Raw genomic sequence first — 22,606 nt, 5'->3', positions numbered from 1 at the left:
CTAATAATTTTTGGGACGAATAAATGACTCTTACTTGGAGAAGATTCTTGTAAAATGATAATTTTCATTATAATTAATAAAAAGAAATAAAAAAAAGTTGCGCCAACGGAATATGGCAAATAGAACAGGTGTTGCCGACTTAAGCAACCCGTAAAAATTTACGAAATAGAGCAACTCTGTGCGAAATTATGACTTGTCACTATAACTAAGCTTTGCTCTTTTATATCGCTCATTTCATTTTTATCGGTGCTCGCGGACACATATAAGGCCTAATTGAAAGAAATAAAGAATAAGAGAGGAAAACTAAGGTAAAGAAAAACTGAAATATAATTAAACTACGAATTGTAAAAAAATATGTAAAAACTAAAAGAATAAAATAAATAAATACCTTTACAGGTTTTTTAAAGCATCAATCAAAGAAGCTATTAAAAATTAGAATCCTCTTTTCTTTACAACAAAATCTTTAAAAAACCTTATTAAATGATGGCGGAATTAAACGGTGCTCCAGCAACGCTAAACACAATGGCTGAAGAAGTTGTAGTGCAAAATGATTGTGAGTATAACGTCACTAGTCCTGCACCGCCTGCAGATCAAAATTTACAAATAAATCTAGATGGCGACGGTGGCAGTCTCAGCGCACCACAAGAATTGCTAATCCATAGCAGAAAAAAACAGCTCCGTTTACAGCAACTAGAAGAGACCATGCGTTTAAGAGAAGAGTACTTACGGGAAAAATTTCGCATTTTAAACGCAGAAGATGCAGACGAGGAAATAGAAGGTTCATGTGTTATTGGCCCCACCAAAATGTGTGGAACTAATGTGAGCGGTAACACAGCATTTTCGCCTACTCCAGTGCAGCCTGTACAAAATAACAGAACCAACATATGTCCAGCGCGTGAGGTACCGGTACATACGGTTATGCAGTCACCACGTCAGCCGTCGACGCGGACTGCGGCAGAGCGTAGTCAGGCCTTACATGTAGACTGCAACGGTAATTCGCCAAACATATTTACAACGTTCACAGCACCAACAAGTACAGCACGTTCGCCAAATCAGGTATTCGCAAGTCAATCAGCCGAAACCTGTAATTTGACGACTTCGCAGTTTGCAGCGCGGCAATGCGTGCCAAAAGACTTGCCGGTATTTAGCGGTGACCCCCAAGAGTGGCATATTTTTGTTAGTGCATATGAACAGAGCACACAAATGGCTGGTTACTCTCATCATGAGAATTTAGTTCGCCTTCAAAAGTGTCTACGTGGTAAGGCTAGGGAGGTCGTGCGCAATTTACTGGTATTACCGGAGATGGTACCTGATATTATAAATACGCTCAGAATGTATTTTGGACGTCCTGAGCAAATACTTAGAGTACTTATTGATAGGGCGCGTCAATTACCATCGCCTAAGGGTAAACTTGATCTACTCATCGACTTTGCATTTGCTATCAAGAATATAGTAGCAATAATTCATGCAAGCAAACTAAGCGGTTACCTCAACAGCCCATTACTATTGCAGGAATTCGTTGAGAAGCTCTCTCAGGAGTCAAAACTTAACTGGGCAATTTATTCAACTGGCATGAATAACCCTTGCTTGGAAGATTTTTCTACCTGGTTGTCCACATTGGCTGAAGCAGCTTGCCGTGTTACGAATCCGGCATCACTCTCAGAGAAACTTAACAAGCGTGAAGCTCATTTGCACACGCATAAATCTGATGCCGTTTTAAAACAATACGAAGAAGCAAAATCTATGCCCAGATGCGCAGTATGTAATAACCCGCATAAGGTTCCTCAGTGTGACCGGTTTAAAGCACTCACTATGAATGAGAGATGGGACTTTGTTAAGAGGAAAAATCTATGCCGCCAGTGTTTGGGAACACACTCTCGCCGCTGCTGGAGTAACAAGTCGTGTGGGGTGGATAGCTGCACAATACGTCACCACAGGCTCCTTCATTCTGATGTTAACAAAAATAGTGAAGTTTCAACGATGCTGAATAACCACCGTTCGATTTCCAGCAACAACACCACATATTTTCGAATCTTACCGATAGTTTTGTATGGAAGAAATAAAACAATATCCACATACGCGTTTATGGATGATGGATCTACACTAACACTTATAGATCAAACACTTGCAGATGAATTGGGTGAGGCTGGCGTTCCCGATCCTCTATGCATTCACTGGACTGGAGATATAAACCGATATGAAGCTGATTCGCAACGGCTCGATTTACGAATTTCAGGTAATATTCAAGGTGCGAAAATATATCCACTCCGAGGTGTTTACACGGTTAGTAGCTTAAATATGTCATCATCAACATTGATTGCTGACCAATTGAAAACAAAATATGCACATTTAAAAGGCATTCCCTTGCCAAACTTTATTGACATAGTTCCTAAGCTAATTATTGGCGTAAATAACCCCAATTTGATAATGGCACAGAAGATACGTGAAGGTGGATGGCAAGATCCCGTAGGGGCGAAAACCAGATTAGGGTGGACAATTTTTGGTGGCGGTAATAATCAGAGTAAAGGTAACGGATTAAACTTACATAAATGCGACTGCGAGAGCGATAACAACTTGCATGAACTCGTAAAGTCTTTCATGTTGAATGAAAATATTGGAATTTCAGTGCCAAAGGTAAATCCAGTTTCAATGGAAGATCAACGAGCCATAGAAATTTTGGGTAACTGCGAGTTGCATGAGGGTCAGTACACCGCGAGCTTGCTGTGGTCAAATGATAATGTACGATTGCCAGACAGCTTGCCAACAGCTCTTAGTCGCTTTAAGTGTCTGGAACGTAAGTTATCTAGCAATCCTGAACTACAACGCAATATGCAGGAACAAATTGACAACTTAGTTAAGAAAAATTATGCGACCAAGTTACCGAACGAAGCTATAAATGACCGTGGTGACAAAATTTGGTATTTGCCGGTTTTTATTGTCCGCAATCCGCACAAGCCAAATAAAATTCGACTTGTGTGGGATGCAGCCGCAAAATCTAGAGATGTATCCCTAAACAATTTCTTACTGAAAGGGCCAGATATGTTAACTCCACTAGTAAATATATTATTCAACTTTCGAATGGGTAGAATCGCAATATGCGGTGATATCGAAGAAATGTTCCACCGCATTAAGTTACGACACCCAGACGCAGATGCTCAGCGTTTTCTCTGGCGTACTAACATGAATGATCCGATAAACGTTTACAGGCTCAACGTTTTAAGTTTTGGTGCTTCTTGTTCTCCATGTATAGCGCATTACGTGCGAAATCTAAATGCTTCGGTACACGCTGCTCAAAATTCTCAGGTAGCGTGTGCAATAAAGAATCACCATTACGTCGATGATTTTATTGATTCGGCTCGAACCGTCGACGAAGCTATCAAATTGGCAAAAAATGTTCGAGATGTTCACTCTAAATGTGGTTTCAACATGCGTAATTGGTCAAGCAATTCGCCAGATGTTTTAGCAGCGCTTAATGGAGATGGGGAGCCACAACTTAAATCATTTGACTGCAGTAAGGATGTCATAAATTTCGAAAAAATACTTGGTATGTACTGGGAACCAAAATCCGATACATTCAGCTACGTGCTCAAATTTGTTCGGCTTAAGCGCAATGTATTCGCGGACAGGGTCGTCCCTACAAAGAGAGAAGTATTGCAAGTGCTCATGTCAGTTTTCGATCCGCTGGGACTAGTAGCTTGCTTAACTTCGTATCTAAAGATTCTTATTCAAGATATCTGGCGAAGTGGAATAGACTGGGATCAACCGTTAAATTATGAACTTTCATTGAAATGGAAAACTTGGATTGAATACATTCCCGTTATTACTAGCGTGTCGGTACCGCGTTGCTACTCTCCACTCCTTTACGAGGATGACTGTAAAGTACAACTGCATACGTTCGTAGACGCAAGTGAAAATGCATACGCAGCCGTATCATATTTTCGTATTGAAGCTGGAGGTCACGTCGTCAGTAGGTTGGTGGCAGCTAAAGCAAAGGTCGCACCGTTGCGCCCGCTCTCAATACCACGACTGGAACTACAGGCTGCGGTAATTGGTGCACGTTTAACAAACATGGTTGAGGAAGCACATCATATAAAATTTGAGAAACGTTGCATCTGGAGCGACTCAAAAACCGTTCTAAAGTGGCTTCATGGTGATCCGCGTAAATTTCAACAATTTGTAATGTTTCGTATCGCTGAAATCCAAGAAGCAACTGCTATCAGTGAATGGCGTTGGATACCAACAAAAATGAATGTCGCTGATATTGCTACGAAAACGAGGCCTTGCATTGAGGTAGCTCATCAGTGGATAAATGGTCCCGCTTTCCTTACTTTACCTACTAAAGAGTGGCCGGAACAAGAAGATCTGGGTACGGTGAACCCTAGCGAATTTCGAACTAAGCTTCTAATTCACAACGTGCGAAAGGTAAATATCAACTTTGAATATTTTTCGAATTGGCTTCGACTATATAGAGCTATAGCAAACTGTGTGCTTTACATCGAAAAACTTAAACAACGGCTCCAAATCACATCGGAAGGCAGTCATCTAACCGCATGTCATTTTCGGCGTGCAAAACTGTTTATTTTTAAGACAATCCAAATGGAACATTTTGATGACTGGTCATTGCTTAAAGTTGGTAAGCCTGTATGTAAAACTGGTCCGCTACGAAACCTGCAAGTTTATATGGACGACGAGCATCTCATTCGCGTGAAAAATAGGGCAACATATTTTCAGTCATGCGACCAGCCTCAACGTGATTTCATTGTTCTACCACCTGGTCATCGAGTAACCTATCTTATAGTAGATCACTATCATCAACGCTTTTACCATATTCAGCACGAGACAGCCTTGAATGAGGTAAGACAATTGTTTTTTATACCAAAACTGCGATCGTTATTTAAAGCTGTGAGGCGAAATTGCCAAGTATGTAAAATCGCGAACGCCGCTCCGCAAGCTCCACAAATGGCGCAATTACCAACAGCCCGGCTTGCCGCATATTCTCGTCCCTTTACATATGTTGGAATCGATTATTTTGGGCCGATCTTAGTTACTGAAAACCGCAAGGCGAAGAAGAGGTGGGGAGTATTGCTGACCTGCCTGACAATAAGAGCTATACACATAGAAATAGCCCATTCTCTAAGTACTGACTCCTGTCTAATGTGCTTGCGAAATTTCATTGCTCGCCGTGGCTGCCCTGTTGAAATATATAGCGATAACGGTACGAATTTTCGCGGGGCAGATAGCTTTTTAAAAGACGAGCTGCTTAAACTGAATGCTTCTATCGTAGAACGTGAACTTGCTCACAAAGGTATCGCCTGGAAGTTTAATCCACCAGCTGCACCTCACATGGGTGGAGCATGGGAACGCCTAATAAGAACAACAAAGGCAGTGCTGTATAAGATTTCGCCGTCGCAGAGATTCTCTGATGAAAGTTTACGTTCGGCTTTGCTGGAGGTGGAGATGATCATTAATTCTCGACCGCTGACATATCTATCGCTCGACTATGAAGACCAGGAACCGATTACCCCAAACCATTTTTTATTGGGTAGTTCAAATGGAGCCAAGCCGTTTTGTAAACCTGAAGAAATTAGATTAAAAATGAATTTACGTCAAAGCGAGATGTTTGCGAATTTATTCTGGCGTCGATGGGTACGTGAAATGATTCCATCACTTACACGTCGCAGTAAATGGTTTGAAAAAGTGAAACCCATAAGCGAGGGTGACATCGTATTGATTGTCGATGAAAACGCAGAAAGGAACACTTGGCTAAAAGGTATAGTCGTCGAAACAACGATGGCAAAAGATGGACAAGTAAGGCGTGCTAAAGTAAAAACGAGGCAAGGTGTTTTAGAACGACCAGCAGTAAAGCTTGCAGTGCTCGACATCGGCAAAGACAAGGCAAGCTCCGAAGATTCGTCCGCTTACCGGGGGGACATTGTTGCCGACTTAAGCAACCCGTAAAAATTTACGAAATAGAGCAACTCTGTGCGAAATTATGACTTGTCACTATAACTAAGCTTTGCTCTTTTATATCGCTCATTTCATTTTTATCGGTGCTCGCGGACACATATAAGGCCTAATTGAAAGAAATAAAGAATAAGAGAGGAAAACTAAGGTAAAGAAAAACTGAAATATAATTAAACTACGAATTGTAAAAAAATATGTAAAAACTAAAAGAATAAAATAAATAAATACCTTTACAGGTTTTTTAAAGCATCAATCAAAGAAGCTATTAAAAATTAGAATCCTCTTTTCTTTACAACAACAGGGATATTATGCATCTCATCACTTTTAAAGGTTAACGTCTGAATTTGTTTAGGGGATTAAAGTTTACACTTTATGAATGAAACTGCATAGTAATCTACAAGATTCTGAATACTGCGAGTATAATTTCTTTAGAACGTAATAACCTTCTACCATCTACCTATGCGAGTATTTTTCGTACTTTCCATAGAAAGTAAAAAGTGGAAATAATACATTTCGGAGTGCGCTGAAAAATAATTAATTTACCAGTAAACGTTGTGAAATATTCTCGAGGAGATAAAAACCAATCTTCATAACCATTATTATAGGTCTTAAATATATGTGATTTCGATCGTCGACAACCTCTTACCATATATTCCCATTTATCTCCAATATTTTGAAATCTTCCAAGCCCTGCAACCAGCTTCAAACATTCTGCTCTAAAAGTGTGGTTAAAATGTAAAGAATTCCCAACATTTTTTTATTATTCTAAATCTACTTCATCAACATCAATTTAATACCTACCACCTGATACACTTATGCCAATGGCTTCTCCTATCCTCGAAGCAATCATTGAAGGAGCAGTGTTTCGGATTTAATTCCTCAATTGTGTCAAAAGTATACCGCTCCCTCTAGAACTTAGAGAATAGTTAGAAGTCGCACGGTGTAAGATTTTGCCTAAATGTTCCTGAAGGACCAATGCAGTGTGAGCTTGTGCATTGTGTGTTTTTGGCATTAAACGAGATCTCACTTTTATTAGTGAGTTTGAAAGAGTATGAAAAAAACTCTAGGTGAATTATTATGAGTATAAGTGAAGTCTCTAATGGTCACTCGACACTTTTTAACCTAAAAATCTTCGATGATGATTAATTGTTCATTAGTTGATGCTGATGATTATACGGAAGCAGTGTCATCTTCAACGCTTTGTCTACCTTTTGTGAATTGAAGGTTTTCGGCAAGACTTCTGATGTAGATACCTAGTAGGTGAGTATTTAATCTTCTCTACTATAGATTTTACTAAGCGCTTTTGCCCTTACCCTTGCGATAAAATTTAGTTCCATTTGTCCTATTAAAAAGAAAAGTGCAGGGTTTATTATAATTTTGAGTAACATTTTACTCAGCTGTTATTCTATGAATTGTTGCAGGAATTTTGTCATAGATCTTTACTTTAAAAATAAAAAATAGTTTAAAAAACTAAAAAACACGCTTTTATTGCTAATCGAACTAAAAAGTAGAAAATAAATTTTAATGACAAAGAGACCTATAATGAAGTAATAACGAATCGAACGATCAGTCATAGTCAACTACCTCAGAACAGAATTATAACAAAAATTAAGATACAAATAGAATAATTCAAATTAGAGTTAAAAGCGTGGGATGCTTGATATAGTAAATATTACAATCATTCTATTGGCAACTACCTATGTACAGAGGGTTATGAAAGTGAAGCAAAATGCATCCCACGCTTTTAACTCTAATTTGAATTATTCTATTTGTATCTTAATTTTTGTTATAATTCTGTTCTGAGGTAGTTGACTATGACTGATTGTTCGATTCGCTATTACTTCATTATAGGTGTCTTTGTCATTAAAATTTATTTTCTACTTTTTAGTTCGATTAGAAATAAAAGCGTGTTTTTTAGTTTTTTAAACTATTTTTTATTTTCTACTTTTTAGTTCGATTAGCAAAAAAGCGTGTTTTTTAGTTTTTTTTTTTTAAACTATTTTTTATTATGAATGAAAATTATTGTTATCATTGCAGTCAGTGAATTAATGATTCGATATATTCGTGTTATATAATATTTAATTCCTTTCTTATCGACTGTGAGTCTAAAGCTATGCAGTTATCGGCCGTGATAAAGAAGTAATCGGGATGAAGAACTTATTTCGTGGAGGGAGCCTGAGAAACTGATTTACAAGAATAAAAAAAGATTTTTCATTTTACAACCAAATTCACCTTACTTTTTGCCCAAAGGTAAAAAAAAGAAAATATTAATCCTAGCAATCCTAATAAGGATAATGGAAAACTTTTATCAAATTATTGCATTGTCATCGGTCCTTGATAGGTGTGCAAAATTTCAAGTCGATCAGATGTTTAGAAGCCAGTGAAAATTAAGCTCAAAGATTCCGTTACATGCATACATACATACATACATACACACATACATACATACATACATACATACATACATACATACAACCCGACCTAATAAAAGTGTGTTAAAAAAGATTCAAAGATTCAAATTCACCTTACTTTTTGCCCACAGGTAAAAACAGAAAATATTAATCCTGGCAATCCCAATAAGGATAATGGAAAACTTTTATCAAATTATTGCATTGTCATCGGTCCTTGATAGGTGTGCAAAATTTCAAGTCGATCAGATGTTTAGAAGCCAGTGAAAATTAAGCTCAAAATTCCGTTACATACATACATACATACATACATACATACATACATAGATACTTACATACATACATGCAACCCGACCTAATAAAAGTGTGTTAAAAAAAAGATTCAAAGATTCAAATTCACCTTACTTTTTGCCCACAGGTAAAAACAGAAAATATTAATCCTGGCAATCCCAATAAGGATAATGGAAAACTTTTATCAAATTATTGCATTGTCATCGGTCCTTGATAGGTGTGCAAAATTTCAAGTCGATCAGATGTTTAGAAGCCAGTGAAAATTAAGCTCAAAGATTCCGTTACATACATACATACATACATACATACAACCCGACCTAATAAAAGTGTGTTAAAAACACTTACAAACAACGCCTTACGAGCGATACAAAAAAGTATGCTAAATTCAAAGTAGATGCACTTAACGTGACAAGTTCCCCACTCGACATTACAAAGAGCTATGAACCTGCATGTGACGATAACTTCTGCACTTCATACAACTGACCGAAAAATCACATCGTCCCACACATTTTCCTCTATACGTGTCCAATCGCCACAACATATGCTCGGGAAAAGTTATCAAGTTTAATACTCGTATACGGTAATGGCTCAAATTTTATGTATTTTTCCTAAATTTGGTTTTCCCATAAACCGAACATTAGCCGACGTATGCTTTGGATTGCGTTTTCAACCTTTGAGCTGATGAATATAACACTTGATATTTGATGTTTTTATTTGGACCGACAGGTTTTTCTTGTTCAAATCTTTTCGGCAGGAAATATGACATACGTGAAACGAAATTAATTACATTGCAGTTGAACAACGTTGGCTAATATAAAATATGCATTTTTTTGTTAATTTTTCAAAGGATACTAGTGCCAGTCAGGAGCGACTGATAAAAAAGAAATTTTAAGAAATCTTCGTAAAAGGAATAAGTTTTATTAAAATCTAATAAGATTTTAAATAAGGGCTAGGCTATATAAATTAACTCATCCCAAAGGTAGACAACATACGAGTACATATGTCATTTTTTGTTTTTTAGCTCCGACTATGTAAACTTTTGCCTCCAATCCCATTCACGGAAGGCATGGAAAGTCAGTTTTGCATGTCTTACATACTGCATCGGTGCATCGTATCATTACCGGAGACGAAAAATGGATCCATTGTGACAACCTAAAATGCAGAAAATCAAAAGTGAAGACCGGCCAACCCGTCCGAATATCTATGTTTCGAAGGCGGTCCTGTGTATTAGGTGGGATCAGAAGGGTGTTATTTGTTTGAATTGCTAAAACCAATGAAACGAATAATGGAGGTTACTACCAACAACAACAAATCAAATTGAAACGAGCAGAAAACCAAATACCATCGGTATGAGCGACCAAAGACGAGATATGGATTTTCCGATACAATAAAGCTCGGTCACATATTGGTAAATGTGTGCAAACCCACTTGACAAAAAGCGGGTGGATAATCTTACCACTCTCGCCGGATAGCCCACACAATGCCTCATCTGACTACCACTTGTTTCGATGAATGCGGAATGCTTTGCCCGGAATACACTTCACTTCAATTGAAGGTATCAAAAGCTCGATACGTTCTTGGAACAAAATATGAGCGGTTCTATTGGGATGCAATTCATGTGGTCTCCAAGATAGCGTCCGAAGGAAAACTCTTTATATAAAATATATGGCATTGTATCAATTTACTATTTATTTTTATTTTATAAATTTTATAAATCCCCAAAGTCAGGAAAAAATATTTTAAAATATACTGAAACAAAAATTGACTTAGTGGGAACTCAAAAAATATGTTTGGAAATCAATACTACTGATGACTTCTGCTGAAAAGCCTTTAAAATATACTTGCTCCTCCAATAGCACCCATTTATTGAGACAACACTACATGGCTGAAAACTTTCGGAAGACTGACGCTTCCTATGGCCTGGACATCTCTACTCGTAAAATAAGCATTAAAATTGGCAAGTTGGCTCCATGGAGTGTACGCACAACTCGAACTAATGGTGGTATCTCATTTACTAGAAGTGCTATTGCCCTTCGAGAATAGTGGATTTTTTTGCATGTCATATAGATATGAACGCATATGCGTATGTAAATGTAGGCATGAGACACAGACGAATATATCAACATAGTGGAAATTGTGCCCAAATATTCGAGTCTGAGACAATATTACCAAAGGGAGGGCAAACACGCATCAATGAAAAACCAATAAACACAACACATTGTCAACATATGTTTTGAATTAAAGTGTTTCGCAAGTGGCAGCAAAAAACTAATACGCTTGTATGTATGCATGTGGGCATATTTGCGAAGAAAGGCGAAAGCGAATATGCTTTGTATAAAAATTTTTAAAGTGCTTTGCTCATACATTTACAAAATAATGTTTTCAATTGTGCATATTGCAATTTGTATATATGTATGTATGTATATGTATGTACTCAAACCTACATTTGAATGTGTATGAAATTGTATCTACGATCACACTGGCGGATGTGGAAAATTAATGAGGGGTGCTTAGTTAAAATGTTGTCATATATGGCTTTGAAATGTTTTTTTAAGTGAAGACATTTTGTTTTCGGTTAAATTGTGACAATTTTGGTGTGTACTCTTCTACTTTTTCATTCATATATTCACACATACATACATACATGACTTTCAATATATTTGTATCTATCCCTTACCACGCTTCCAAGCGCATCTTCCATTGCGCCAAATAGTGGTGGAAGTCTTCCTCTGTCAGCTTCTTAGAAGACTTCGTCCAGCTTTCTCTTTCACAGCTTCAATGCACTCAAATCGTCTACCTTTTTAAACAGATTTCATCCTTGTCGCAAAGTTTCTCGAAAAAACTCAACCCACTGCTAGACTATAATTGCCTAGAAAACCCGGGCGAACAATGTGGAACGAAGTGACGCAGTATCTGTATGAAGAACCTAAGACCTTTCTTCCCCAATTCGGGTTCAGCAAGAATGAGAAAATAGTAATATTCACTAATATAATAGTTTTATCTTCGGAAACACAGCGAAAGTGCAAGATTGAACCATATTTTTTCTATATTTGGAATCATTTCCTTGTGGTATGTGGTTTTTTTGAAAATACAAGCCGATTTTGAGAAACTGTGGTTATATTATTTGGTAACGTCTATCAAACCTTTAATTTATTATTCAGTCACTTATGCAACTGCCGAAGTCGAATGGGTTTTTGTGTGTCTACCAATCAATTGTAGCCTTATGGCAGCCGTTATGGTCAATATGAATAAGTAACATTTGATTGGGGTATGCAATCGTTTCCAGACTCGGATCGAGGAGGTTATTCCAGCTTTGGATATTTTATGGAATTATTTAATAGATATATAATAAGTTAATTTTGTGTAAAAAAATCGTGAAGTTTCATTTAATTTTGTTCAAAATTGAAGCTAATTAGTTTTACTCTGAAGTTGTCCTCAAATACCGTACGCATGTGAAATAGGTATGTGAATTTTTTCCTGCCGGCCTTTTTTATTTTATTATTTTTTCCTCGCGTCTTTTAGCTTTTTTTTCTCTCTTCCGCCCAGAAACAGTCTAGCCCTGTAAATAGAATATTTTATTTTTGTGGCTTTTTTTGGTATTCCTCTTTCTTAGTTGACATTCATTCTAAATATCATAATTATATAATATTAAATATGTAATAAGAAGGTGCCACAACTTAGTTTATGCAAACGGTGAAAATTGCCTCAAAAAAAGCCACCTTCTTTGCTGACCATGGCTGCCAAAACTTTGGTACCACAATGGACCCAAAATAGTAGGTACTATAGAAAATAGTATATTACGGTAATCCACCTAAGACATTTTGTTAAAAAACATAGACGGATCAATAAAATATGTATAGGTTTTTAGTGTACCATGACTTATACTTATAGGTGTACCATGACTTTTGTGATGAACTGTTTTAGTAAATTTTTCAAATTTCCACGTTTATGTTGTATATTTATTATCCCTAAATTAAATTCTTTGTATGCGCAAATTTAATGGAAAACAGTAAATTAATATGAAATTAAAAAAAAATTTAATTAATCTAAAAGTATTATTAATTTTTTTAAGAAAATTGGGGTTTTTATAGAAAAAACTAAATTAATATGAAATTAAAAAAAAATTAATTAATTAAAAAAAAATGTTATTAATTTTTTTAAGAAAATTGGGGTTTGTCTTTACTGCGTAATAATTGAATCAAGACTATTTTTTAAATAATAAAATAAATGATTTACTGCGTATTCACCTTTTTTCAGTAATTATACTTGTATTGGAAATATTGGGTAGTAGAAAAAGTCTTTTCGTATTTTGTCAATAGATGTCGTTTGAGTCATCTATCTCCAGTGCTACCAATCACATTCTGTCATATCATATGGTGTTAGAAAGGTGACATTTTAAGCTTCATTTATCCAAAAAAAAAAATTAATTCGGAGAAGTTAAAACAAAGTTATAGCTGTTCAAAAATTAGTGAAAATAATGAAGAAATTCGCTATATTTTGAAATTTTTGTATAAAAAAGGGAAGAATGCCACGCAAGCCACCAATGAAATTTATGAAGTTTACGGAGACGATGCTGTATCAGTTCGTGTAGCACAATAATGGTTCGCTCGCTTCCGTTCTCGAAATTTCGATGTGAAAGATGCACCTCGCTCCAGGCGACCTATCGTTGAAAAACTCGATGAAATTATGGAAAAGATTGACCAGGACCGTCACATAAGCTGCCATGACATCGCCAAGGCACTAAACATTCATCATCAAACGGTTTTGAACCATGGCTGGTTACAAAAAGAAGCTCGATGTTTGGGTACCACATGAATTGTCTGTGAAAAATTTAATGGACCGAATTAACATCTGCGATTCTTTGCTGAAACGAAATGAAATCGAACCATTTCTGAAGCGAATGGTAACAAGAAACGAAAAGTGGATCAAATACGACAATAATTGCGAAAACGATCATGGTGCAAGGGTGGTGAAGCTCAACAAATGGTCGCAAAGCCAGGATTGACGCCTCGAAAGGTTATGCTGTGTGTTTGGTGGGATTGGAAACGAATCATCCACTATGAGCTGCTCCAGCCTGCTCGAACGATTGATTCCAAATTTTACTGTCAACAACTGATGAGATTGAAGCAGGCAATCGAAAAAAAACGGCCAGAACTGATCAGCAGAAAGGGCGTCGTCTTCCATCAGGGCAACGCTAGGCCACACACATCTTTGATGTCTCGCCAAAAACTGGGAGAGCTTGGCTGGGAAGTTTTAATGCATCCTCCATATAGCCCTGACTTTGCACCATCGGACTACCATTTGTTTCGGTCAATGCAGAACTCTCTTAATGGAGTAAAGTAGGATTCAAGAGAAGCCTGTGAAAATTACTTGTCGCAGTTTTTCGCCGAGAAACCACAAAAGTTTTACACTGATGGAATAATGTCTCTAGGAGAAAAATGGCAAAAGGTGGTCGACCAAAATGGTACATATTTGGTTAAATAAAGTTCATTATAAATATATTATAAAAAAAAAAATAAGTTGAAGTTTGATTAGAAATACGAAAATACTTTTTGGACTACCCAATAAACTCTAATCAATAGGATTATATATTATATTTGACGCAATTTAGGCTTAAGGTAGTTGATGTGGCGGCAGTAAACTAAACCGTCTTCTTCAGAAAAACAATCAACGTAGCTGTTATGGCTTCATTTTCATTGGCGGGGACTTTTACGTGGCGCGTCCCAAACCTAGCGCACACCTACCTTGGGTTGCTTCGCCTTCTCACATTAGCTCGCTCTCGAACGGGTGCTTAGAAAGTAGCCAGAGGATATTTGGACAAAGCACGAATGTTGTAAGAATATGCAGAATAATCTTTCTGGCCACTCACAAGTGAATGGTGATCAAGGACTTTCTAAACTTGCGTAGACTTCTATATGTAGAACTTTCCTCCAACCATTGATATCATCGACCTTAACAACAGTGTTTTTAGTTCTGCGTTTTCCAAATAGAATAAAGAGGTAAAGCGAATGGGTCTGGTGGTGAACGAGAACAAACCGAAGTCGTCAAACAAGCAATCGGCGCACTGGGGCATCCACGCTACTGTTGACAGTTATGATTTCGAGGTTGTAAAATACTTAGTTTAATTAGGAACCACCATTGACCAATAACAATGTCAGCCTTGAAATTCAATGTAGAAACTCTCTTGCCAACAAGTGCTGCTGTGAACTAAGTAGGCAATTGAGTAGTAAAGTCTCTTCTCGCCGAACAAAACTAACTAAGGCTCTCTTCATGCCCGTCCTAAGGGTACGGCGCAGAAGCCTGGACTATGACAATATCCGATGAGGCGTCTCTTGGATGGTCCCGATTTATGAATAAAGGAGATTTGCGGTCTTACTGAACCTCATAAGAACATGAAGATTTTGGGCTAGAAAATTAAGATGGTTTCCTGCCTTTGGTAGTTGATGGTTTTTCAGAATAGGGAATTGACTTGCTAACAGAACTTACCTCAGGAAACGTGGTCACCAATTTTTGCCAGTATTTTTAATTTCCATCTTTAAACCATTTCTGCAACACTTTTTGAAGTTGCTGAAATTGCTTTTTTTATTCTTCGCGAAAAATCTTGCACAAACCTAACAAAGTAAATTATCTGAATTAGCACATTTGGTAGCGGCATTGTAAACTACTTGTTGATGGCTTACAAAATGTAGGTAGTAGTTGAATGAGGGAACGTTCCATTTTCAAATTACCCTCTCTTGCTTGGGTCAACACGTAAGTTTTTAAAATGTCACGATTACTCTGAAATTCGAACCAAAAAAAGAAGAAAGTTGTAGTTTTAAGGTTAATGCATGTAATATTATCGATATGAATGATGCAGGTAGGCCATCTAATGTGATTTAGAGATATGTAACGCATTTAAAGAGAGTTGAATTACCTACTGAACTTTGTGTTTATTTAAACTTGAGAGTATTACATCAAATTCTGGCGTCTATTTGGATTTCGGTGAAATGGAAGTTCCTCATAATTTTTAGCTATGGCTTTACATATATCGCATTTAAGTAAATGTATGTATGTATGTTTGTGCACGCGTAGTTTTGAATGAAGTAAAATAGTGAAGTCGTAAAAATGTAGGTATAATTAGGCAGAATTTATGTTTGATTTTCCAATCATTTCTTCCATCTCATGTACTTCTAAATAAACAGAGGATTTCGCGCCCTAAAAGTACTCACAGTTTTTTTTGTTTTTAAATACTGTTTACACATTAAATGTAGTACCAGTATTGCTTTTAGGCGCTGGTCACACCAATAAAAAGCAATCCATCTGGTACGGCGATGGATGAAGTAAGCCGTATTTGAAATTGGTCATGGTTGGTCAACAACTATGTTCACATTCATTATAACGGCGATTTTCTAAGTGACCAAAAGTCACTAGAACAAACGAAGAAAATTTGCCAAAATTTAATATCTTCCTCAGTAATTACATCACAGGAAGAATTATTATAAAAAACAATTTTGAAGAATGGGTTTTTCTCACAGAAACTTAAATTCTTCCTTATTTATTGCACCCATTTTAATTTAGGTGCATTTGCCCTTAAAAAGTTGCAAATTAGAAAGGAAAAGGTACAATTTTAAATTATAATTTCTCCATCACCGATCTGTGCATTTATTATTTTTATATGCTTTTATATACATACATACATGTACACCTAAATACATACATACATACGTGTGTTCCTATGGGTGTGGCGTTCGTCAAAAACCGCAGATGTTGCAGATGTCGAAGCAAGTAATTAAAATCAGAAATACAAAAACATTTTAGCTGTGTAGTTAGAGAGTTGTTCGTTTTGGTAGTGAAGCGTACAACAGAAAAAATTACACGGTTTAAAAAAAAATCAAGTTCCGATTCCATCGTATACAAAATTGATCTAAAAACTGTCAAGGGCTGCGCTGACTTGTGAAACGTCAATTGATGTACATATATATGTATGTATGCATAAGGTGTAGGGTTTCATAACGCCGCAGAACAAAATTGTGACGATGCATAGCATTTCGAAATAGAGACCGAACGCAGTCCATCACGTTACCCTAGCAATCAGTGCATCAGTAATAAAATTGATACTTTGCTTACAGATCCAAGAACCGTTGTCAGAACTGCCTACAAACATTACATTGATACGTTTTTCAAGGTGGCGCGAAAAGAATCATTCAATTGTGTTTCTGAATAACACTTTTCTGGGAGTCCAATTGAGTATAGTTTTTACACAACAGGTAAATCCTGGAGGAGCTTAAACATAGTCGAGCTGATTGTCTCCATCGCAAGTGCTCTAAGTACTTTGGACGTTGTCGTTATTTTTTCTGAAATAACAGATGAGTGAAAAAAAAATCTGAGCAAAAATTTTTAACAAAAAAAAATTTCAAAAGTAAACAACAACAAGTAAAACAAATACCCAAAAATTTGTAACAAAACAAAAATTAAGAAATATATTAAAAAAAAAAAATTTAAAAATTTTTAATATAACAAAAAAAAATATATATAGGAAAATAATTTTTTTGGAAAACATTTTTAACAAAAAAAAAATATTAAAAATAAAATTATTTTGGAAGAAATACCCAAATTTTTTTGAAACAAATTAATTTTTTTGTTAAACATTTTTGGGATTTTTTTATTTGTAAAAATACCCCCCTCGATTTTTTATTTTTTTCATTAATTGGTTGTTTCAGAAAGTAGTAGTTTTTGTCTTTTTTCACCGAATTAACCTTACTCCCAAAATGTTGCTGGTAAGCTGCCTCACCGGTCGTAATTGACTAAGCTTGCATCTGCACCGGATTGGTTTGTCTGCAGCGAATGTAGACCAGAGACCTGCATGGCTCACTGTTTTCTTGAGTTGTTCATATGCTAAATTTCTTGCTCACATTCAGTCAATTGAGCCAAAATATTTGGTCAAGTGCAGTCAGCTCATGCAGGCGAACGCGTAGTTCAGCTCAGTCAACACGTGATGATCTAATGTCTTCGGCTCAAATCTAATCATTGAACAAAAAGCAGCATTGAATGAAATTAGCATCGGCCTTTGCGTTCAAACGATCAAACTTGTTCAAAGAAGTAATTGTCATTATTGTAAATAGCACATGTTCGAGCACTCGAGCGTTGGCGTACAATGTACGCTGTAAATTGCGTTTCGTATTTGAAAGGATTAGTTGGTTTCAGCAATGTTTCCTTATTTACATTATTTTCTTTCGTGTTTTATTATAAGTTTTAAGAAACAAAATAAATATGAAAATATTGTGTTTTTGCTTTAAAATTTTGCTTTTACTTTGCTATCGTTAGTTACAAGCAAAAACTCATGCGGGATCATACGTGTTCAAACCGGCTCATTTGGCTCTATATCCCTTTTATTCTTGCTCAAAAAAATGAATGTATAGCCGAACGAGCAAATACCCGAAACGGCTGCTATGAAGACGATTGGTGATAACATCGGAGGCTAAAACGCAGCACATGATTTGATTGAGCTGAAATAAACAATGACAATACCTTATTTGAACAAGTTCGATCGTTTGAACGCAAAGGCCTGTTTTTTTGTTCAAGCGAAGCGTATGAATGTTTTACACTGAGCCGGTGCAGTTCTCTGATGTAGACCTATCTATATATATATATATGTAATTGGCGCGTATACCCTTTTTGTATTTGGCCGAGCGCCTCCTCCTATTTGTGGTGTGCGTCTTGATGTTGTTCCACAAATGGAGGGACCTACAGTTTCAAGCCGACTCGGAACGGCAGATATTTTTATAAGGAGCTTTTTCATGCAGAAACACACTCGGAGGTTTGCCATTGCCTGCCGAGGGGCGACCGATATTAGAAAAATGTTTTTCTTAATTTTGGTGTTTTCACCGAGGTTTGAACCGACCTTCTCTCTGTGAATTCCGAATGGTAGTCACGCACTAACCATTCGGCTACGGCGGCCGTAGACCTATCTACTATGGGAATATCCGTGCTTGATTGAATCTATATGTAGACACATTTTTTAAGGAATTGTATAGCCGTTCTTATTACTAATAGGAACGTGGAAACTGTAATGAGTTTTTAGACTTCATTAGGGAGTCTGAAGGTGTCTTGATTATTGGAGCTCAAGGACGTGGTATGGAGAAGATATTTTTTTTATCTATTATTTAAGTTTTTTTTCGTTTTCTTTATTTATTGAATCTTTCTTGTATAAGGAACTAACAATATGTTTACACATCTTATGTGCTAGTGCTTATAGCTTTCGTTATCCCTCATATCGATTGTGCAAGATTTTTTTCGGCGGTGATAGATGTGGATGAAGGGAGCTGAAAAGGACGAGGTTTCAGCTTCCGATTTTTCGTAGCTGGGAGCCGGAACGACTTAGTTCCCAGTCTCCTTTTAAGCTTCCGTTGTCCCTCAATACGATTGTGTGCGAATGTTTTTTTTTTCTCTGCTTCTTTTTATGTGGTGGAATTGGATGAGCGAGCCTGAAAAGCCTAGTGTCCAGCCTCTTTGATACCGCCTTCATCTCTCATGACAATTGTCAATTAGACAACAATATTTCAAGTTGTCTTATTCCTAATATCTTAAAAAAGTTTAATGCTAAATTTTAAATTTTTAATAACCGATTTGTGCTCAAGCGCCCAAGTATGTAACATGAAGGAATCGAGATAGATATAGACTTACATTATTACAATGAAAGAAAGGAAAACTACTCACATTTGGTACGAACGAAAAAAAAAAAAAAAATAAATGCGATGCAGGTAAAAAATTGGCTGGTGCCATGAAAACTTCTCCACCTCAACAATGACTAAATAAAACTGAACCGAAATTGATACACGTGGTGCGCTTTATCCCGTTAAGAACCGACTTAAATTATATTGAGATCGAATCCAAAATGTTAAGTTAAATTTTATATGTTAAGAGTCCGCCCGTCCGTCACCAGCTCTCAAGCACATAACTCGCATTGTTTATGAGTCTGCCTGATTCAAAGAATTAACAGCCAGTTAAATTAAGTTTTATTAAAATGCACGCGGTTAAATGAGGTTTCAGTTCTGACCAAGTTTAGTACTCCTTTACTTGTTTTACCTATTTTGCTCTACTAGTGGGGTTTTTTGTATTTTATTTACGAGATAAGTTATCGCTTACCATTCATGTCTGGATTCATGATTTCGGCGATGAAAATGCGGTGATCGCTACCTTCCGTACTGTAGGGATAATTGGGATATTCGTAGTTCCCTTCTAAAAACAATTGTCCAAATATTAAGAAATATCAAACGTCATAATAAAAATTCCAGATAAAAGTGTTCAAGGATGGTACGTCCCTAGTGGAAAATCCGTTATATTAAAACACATACATATGTAACATATATGTACAATATGTACACTTCCTTACAATACCTGCATGACTAATTCAGGAAAATGCATGAATGATTTTACAGCATCCAAAAATTTTAATTTTAGAGCTATGGCCCTTCTAACTTGCGATGCCACGTGCTGGTAAACAGTTTGTTGTGTTTACTAGTACAAATATGGGCATATATATATACATTTGTGTGTATATTGCATTTTATTCACATATGTATGAGCCTACGAAAAATCTGCATCGATGAATCCTCTTAAATGCCTAGGTTGTTCAACAGACCGAAAGTATCTTAGCCAACAGCCAATCAATGTTTTTGTCCTTCAGTTCTGTTATCTTCAACTTCAATTCAAGTTGTGGGTTATTCTTTTTGAGGCTCACAGCGGCGCAAATCAGCCTATTTTAAGACTGAAACTTTTTTCCACCATATGTGCTAAAATAAGAGGCACACACTTGTGGAAACAACGTGCAGTCCTCTGTAGAAGATTTTCGGCTCTTGAAATATGGCAGGCATGGCAGGCAGTGTAAATATGAGTCTGTGAACATTTTTCCATAAAAAATTGAAACCCGAAGTATCAAAGGAAAATAAGGTTTAGCAAATTTTTTCAAACATTAATACGAGCATAGGCATCATTAGGTGCCTTCGATTCGCTACTTCTTTGCTGGCCATGTTTGGGCCATGCTCGCTTGACGAAAATATTTGCATGTAAAAAGAACAAGGATGTTTTACAACAAACTTATCGCCTGTGAGAATGGTTACATCTCTTCAACTAGTAATATATAACTATTTTTAAGGGGGGAAGCTGGTCTAGAATTTTGAAAAAATCGAAACATTTTTTTTTGTCTTAAAAGGTGCTTTAGGGTCTTAGAAATAATATACCAAATGAGGGATGCCAGCAAAAATGTCTAAATGCCCAAATTTTTCATTCGACGGCAGTGCCTCGCAGGTATGCCCCGAACGCTACTTACAACTTTAAACGCGTTTTTCTCGAAATCACTTTTTTTAAACTGACCGAAGACATAACTCGAACAAATCTTTACCGATTCTTACGAAATTTTGACAATACATTCGAAATACCTTTCTCCGGAGACGTACGTAGGATTTTTTATTTATATTACATAGTTTTTTTTTTAATCAACAATTTTATGTCGTTCTTTATAGTGAAAATTGTAACTTTTTGTTCAAACGTGCACCATTTCGCGAAAAAACAAAATATCGAAAAAATCCTACGTACGTCTCTTTCTGTTGTTATATAGAAACTAAAAAAATTTTATTTTTTGATCCAGCACAAAAATTAAGGAGTTTACGTCTTCGGCAATGGACCCACTAGAAAAAAAGGCGCCTTAGGAGAACTGCTGGACAGCGGCCATTTTGAAATTAATTCAGACGAAAAATTTTGTATTTGTACCATGAAAGCTATATTATTAAACCTATTTCACAGATTTTCGATTGATTCCTTTGTTGAGTCAAAATAAATTCATAAAATATGCCCATTTTCTGCGCTCTAGACCAGCTTCCCCCCTTAATGCTGTAAATCTCTCTTCTGATATTAGGAAAGTTTCGTTAGACGGTGTTCAAATTTTCTGGCTTCAATTTTGCGTATTTTCTTTTGGTGTTGTCCGTTTTGTTCATATACGAAAACTCCGCTTATTGTTTCTTTATTTAGTTTATTTATTCTCTTTTAAAAATATAAGCCATATAATTGAAATTGTCCCACTTTGTAAAAAAATTGAAAAAATTCAAAAAATTTCAATAAAAACTTCAAATTGTTTAATTGGAATTTTGAGAAAAATTTTAAGTATGCAGTTTTATCGCCTATTGAATTTCTGTTTAATAAAGTTCCAGTTATAAATGGCGCAAAATTCGCGTAGATTTTTGATATTTTTTTTGTTGATAAAAACTATGGATGGGGTGTCGTAACATTTTTTTTTTTTTACTATGATTAAAATAAACTATAGTTTTTGTTAAATCTCCGGCTTATTTTCGCCTATGCCTACGCGCCATATTGTGTTGAAGACATTTGTAACCAGTCTTGAACTTGTCACTTTTTCACTAGTCCATATATGAACCTTTTTCAAGTTGTTTTTGTAGGCCGCACAATCGTCTCCAAAGTACTCCCACAGTGAGTCGTATTTATTTTCGATGTTGTATTAAATATTTGAGTGTATGTATGTGTTTCTTTGATTTTTCCCTGGGACTTGCTCATAGTTGTACAATGTTTACGCTGCTATGCTATTTTGTTTTAAGCATTATTCAAACCATCTGCGCGTTTTTAGATGCATATGCACATACAGATGTACAACGACAAAAATTTGTTTCATTTGAAATTTTTTAGGTCCGGTACACACTAGGGCACTAGGCATTATTACGTTGTTCGCATACACTTCTTTGTAGTAGCCTGCAGAATCGAGGCAAATAATAGAGTTTACAGAATCGACCGATGATCAAAATATAAGTAGAGAAAATGTCGATAATGTACATAAAATCACAGAAATAAGCGAAGTTCACCGGCATGTTAGTAGTTGTAGCGTCGCCCAGGAGCTGAAGATCGACCATAAAATAGTTTTAAACCATTTGCGTGAAGCTGAATTCAAAAGAAGCTCG

The 22,606-nt window shown here is 36.3% G+C and overlaps 1 protein-coding gene across 1 annotated transcript; it reads left to right on the top strand.

Moving 5' to 3' along the window:
• Positions 1-483: 483 nt before the first annotated feature.
• On the top strand, positions 484-5,958 carry LOC128867153 (uncharacterized). The gene is made up of 2 exons (XM_054108248.1): positions 484-4,366; positions 5,285-5,958. The coding sequence occupies exons 1-2, from the start codon at positions 484-486 to the stop codon at positions 5,956-5,958; spliced, it is 4,557 nt and encodes a 1,518-aa protein (XP_053964223.1).
• Positions 5,959-22,606: the final 16,648 nt, after the last annotated feature.

The sequence above is a fragment of the Anastrepha ludens genome, chromosome 6, assembly GCF_028408465.1.
Source record: "Anastrepha ludens isolate Willacy chromosome 6, idAnaLude1.1, whole genome shotgun sequence".
In the NCBI taxonomy this organism is placed as follows: Eukaryota; Metazoa; Arthropoda; class Insecta; order Diptera; family Tephritidae; genus Anastrepha; species Anastrepha ludens.
Note: the sequence above shows the minus strand (reverse complement) of the source record. Positions and strands in the feature narration are given on the sequence as shown.

Coding starts and splice junctions, on each gene's coding strand:
- LOC128867153 (XM_054108248.1), top strand. CDS start 484: ATGGCGGAATTAAACGGTGCTCCAGCAACGCTAAACACAATGGCTGAA. Junction 4,367..5,284: donor GCCGGAACAAGAAGATCTGG/GTACGGTGAACC, acceptor CTTCTATCGTAG/AACGTGAACTTGCTCACAAA.